Below are 3,778 nucleotides of genomic sequence, written 5' to 3'. Positions count from 1 at the left end.
ATCCCAGTCCGGGGGCCTTTCTGGGTTGAGTTTGCATGTTCTCTCCGCGCATGCGTGGGTTTGCTTCAGGTACTCTGGTTTCTTCCCACAGACCAAAAACATGCATGTCAGACTATCTGGTAACTCTAATGCCCCTTTTCCATTAATAACGGTACAGCAAGGTTTGACTCAACTCGGCACAGTTCCAAGGCTTTTCCACTAGTAACGGTTCATGGGACTGGTCCCTTTTTTCAATACTCATTTATCTGGGGTTCCAAGCGGGCCGAACTGGCACCAAAATGTGATGTCAGAACACTTTTGGTCACTGATTGGTCAGGGGGGTGGAGTCATTGGCTATTTGAGAAACTTTTCACAACAACAAGATGCGCCATTTGCAACAACTCAAACCCAAGGAGCGTCTGGACCTATCTTAAATATTTTCAAAACAGTAATGACAGCTCCGTGGTCTAATGCTGGAGTGCAGGCATTTTTTTGTGCTTGGTGGTCGATGACAAAATTCAGAGAGAGCTAGATGGAGCTTTCTGGTCCCCGACTCCCCTGGTCCTCTCCACCAGAGCCTCAGAGCCCCCTCAGGCCGGGCAGGGCATCATCTCCCTGGCTCCGAGCTCCGTTGGTCACTATGGAAGATCCTCCGTGCTGCCGAACTGCAGGAGCACACAAGGCCAGGCTCGGGCTCTGGGCCCAAGTCTCGTGTGCTCTGCGGGCTCAGAGCTCAGCTGGTCACCGCGGAGGATCATACGAGCTGCCGAACCGCAGAAGAAGCAGCATGAAGGCCGAGCCCGGCAGAAGGGCAGACCGAGACGGGTCTGGGAGGGAGGGTGGAAACGATTTTTAAAAACATTTTACGTATAAAAAAATTTATTTTTTTTAATCAGTGAAGATTAAAAAATAAATAAATGGTGCCGGCTTTATCATGAAATCCTGTTTTCACTTTAATAACTATTAAATAATCTGTTAAATCAATCAATCAATCAAAAACTTTGTTTCAGACACACATGGTCCATATTAAAGTTAACTCAGCTGAAAAATCATAAAAAGACACTAAATTATTGGATTTCTCAGAAATATTTCCCTCAAATATGTTTAAAGAATAGATACGGCGTTTAGTTCAACTTTATTCTAACCCACAGATGTACAAATCGCAAAACGAACTTTAAAGCAAAGTTAAAAATAAATATCTGTGAACAAGAAACAAAACCACACACCTAATTGAACAATAAAAATAGACAATGAGTGCAAATGCATTAAATGATGAAGACAAAGTATACAATTTTTAATATATATGTTTTTGTAGAATCTGCTTCATCAGAGATTTAATGGTGAACTAAAGTTCATTAAAAGTTCATTAGAAGGATTTATACAATTTGATCATTTTAATAATCTGTGTACTTTTTAATTTACCAGAAACTTCAAAATAAATTCTCACCCTGTACTGAAAGCTGTTTCAGCGTCTCACCGCCACCTGCTGGTGAGGTGTGTGATGTCAATTTGAACCCCGCCCACTGGAACCGCTACTGAAAGCATAATGGGAACACAACGTGTACCGTACCAAGCCAAGTAGAACCGTGCTGTACCGGTACTAAAGGTACTATGGAAAAGGGACAAAGAGTAACCAATCAGCCTAACTTTCCTGTTTTTGGTCTGTGGGAGTACCCGGAGAAAAAAAAATAGCAACTATAAAGTTTTTGTTTCATTATCTCTAAGGCAGTAATCAGACTCAAGTAATACGCAATAATCTGCTAACATAATCCTGACAGAAGAATGGGCAGGAAAAAAAAAATTGTAAAACAAGTTTCAACTCTACAGTATGTTCTGCCATGCCTTCCAGTCCAGCTGTTTGTAGCATGGTCTGCCTCTGGTTTTGCCTTTTCATTTCATTTTGCTCCATTGATTAATATTCCTACTGAGTTTACATCAATAGTAGTTTATGGCAGTTAAATACTACAAAGTTGAGTATTGCCTTTGATCATAATTCAGTCCATCAGCCCTCCTCTTGCGCTGTTTGATTTTATTTTATTTTTTTTAGCAGCTTCAGATGTAACAAAGCCTGAAGCAAAATGCATTTTGATGCGATGTCAAGGAGCTGAAGAGTGGGAAAAATCAATAGGTTTTACACCTCTCTATTATAGCGCTTGGAAGCAAGTGAGGAAGGGTCGTTTGTTGGCATTTTGACCCGCAGCAGATGGAGGTTCCAGTGCCAAAAAACTGCTGGCGCTTTGCCCATCTGATATTCTGTGGCTGCTACCATCTATTTATTAGCCTCCAATCTCCTTTTACTTTCTATCAAATTTCATTTACTTTATTTTCTCTTGCCCAAATTTCATTTCTACATTTTCAAATGCCTTTTCTTTTGTTCTTTATCCTCTTTCCATTTTTTCCTCTCTGATCTGTGCTGCAGAGTTTCTGAATCCAATTGAAGAGAACCCATTTGTCTTGCGGCGTAAAAACGGCGAGCTCCATGCTTTGGACAACCCAGGCTACCACAGCACACCCAACAGTCAGCCCAAAGGAGAGGACGAGTACATCAATGAGCCCCTCTACCTCAACACCTTTCACAGCCCTGCTGATCTAGGTCTGGAGGCTTTGAGGAGAAATGGTCTACCCTTACCCACCCTGCCCCCTTCCACCATCTCAGCCTCAACCTCAGGCTCCCACCTCCCCCTTACAGTCCAGACCAGTCTGCCTCACTACCCGCTCCCATCAGCCCAGGCATCCCCATCTGGGTTACCCTGCCTCCACGGTCCAGCGACTCATATTCTACATGGACACGGCACCATCAAATCTACGGGACAGCCTGGCAATCCAGGTGGTGGCTCCATTGCTCAGAGCCAAACAGGAACTTCTGCTCAAGTCCAGATGAGCCAATCAGGTTCCCTGTCCACTTCAGCAACCCTCAAGCACAGTAGCTTGCCAGCCTACCAGAGCCACACCACCACTCACCCTGCAAGTCTGCTGAAGCATGGAGGGTATACATCAGGAAAAGCCAGCGGGAAGAAACTGAAGGTAACCTTTGACAATCCTGAATACTGGCAGCACAGCTTGCCTCCTAAGTCATCAATCCAGGTGGCTCCTAATGGAGCCCAGGGAGGCTCCACCAATGCCAAGCTGTTCTACAAGCAGAATGGACACATACGGCCGGCGGTAGCTGAAAATTCTGAGTATATGTCTGAGTTTGCCCTTAAGTCCGGCACTGTTTTGCCACCTCCACCCTACAGGCAGCGAAACACTGTGGTCTAGATCGCTCCCTATTCTCTTGCCTCCAGCAAACCTGACACCCTTTTCTTGTTCTACTGTCAGAGGCGGCAACCAGAGACACCCTTCATTCTTTCCAGATACCATGCCATCTGCTGTAGCAACATCCCAAAGGAGGTGGACAGGTAGAACAAACTCAGATACCTTTGCTGTATCCAGTCCAGTCTATTTCTCTTCTGTAGATAGAGACCCTCCGACAGCTCACTGAGAACATGGGGAACAAGTTGAACCAAGGCCGGTACACAACTCTGAAACCTAAAGAACTCAACTTTGGGGTCCTGAACTCACTGCCAGCCACTTTGGTGACAGATTTGTGGAAAAAAACAAATAGATTTATCTTTTTTTTACATCTTAAAAGTCTAAGGATGAGCAATATTATGCTGAAGGTTTCTGGACTAAATAAACAGAACAAATACAGTTTGATAGATGTCAAGTTGTCTGGGATTGCAAATGACCTTAACGTGAGGTCTAAAAGCAGTGGAATAAGTGACATAAAGACGGAATACCCATCAGTCATTTTCAGTGT

At 44.1% G+C, this 3,778-nt stretch overlaps 1 protein-coding gene across 1 annotated transcript in view; it reads left to right on the top strand.

Moving 5' to 3' along the window:
• The window catches only part of LOC119429101 (receptor tyrosine-protein kinase erbB-4), a 297,900-nt gene extending 294,497 nt beyond the window's left edge, over window positions 1-3,403 (top strand). Inside the window, exon 27 of the mRNA XM_037696818.1 lies at window positions 2,399-3,403. Coding sequence (XP_037552746.1) covers window positions 2,399-3,237 — 839 coding nt within the window. The 3' untranslated portion in view covers window positions 3,238-3,403. The remainder of the gene's footprint in view (window positions 1-2,398) is intronic.
• Window positions 3,404-3,778: the final 375 nt, after the last annotated feature.

This window comes from Nematolebias whitei, chromosome 23, assembly GCF_014905685.2.
Source record: "Nematolebias whitei isolate Nwh7 chromosome 23, NemWhi1, whole genome shotgun sequence".
NCBI lineage: Eukaryota > Metazoa > Chordata > Actinopteri > Cyprinodontiformes > Rivulidae > Nematolebias > Nematolebias whitei.
Note: the sequence above shows the minus strand (reverse complement) of the source record. Positions and strands in the feature narration are given on the sequence as shown.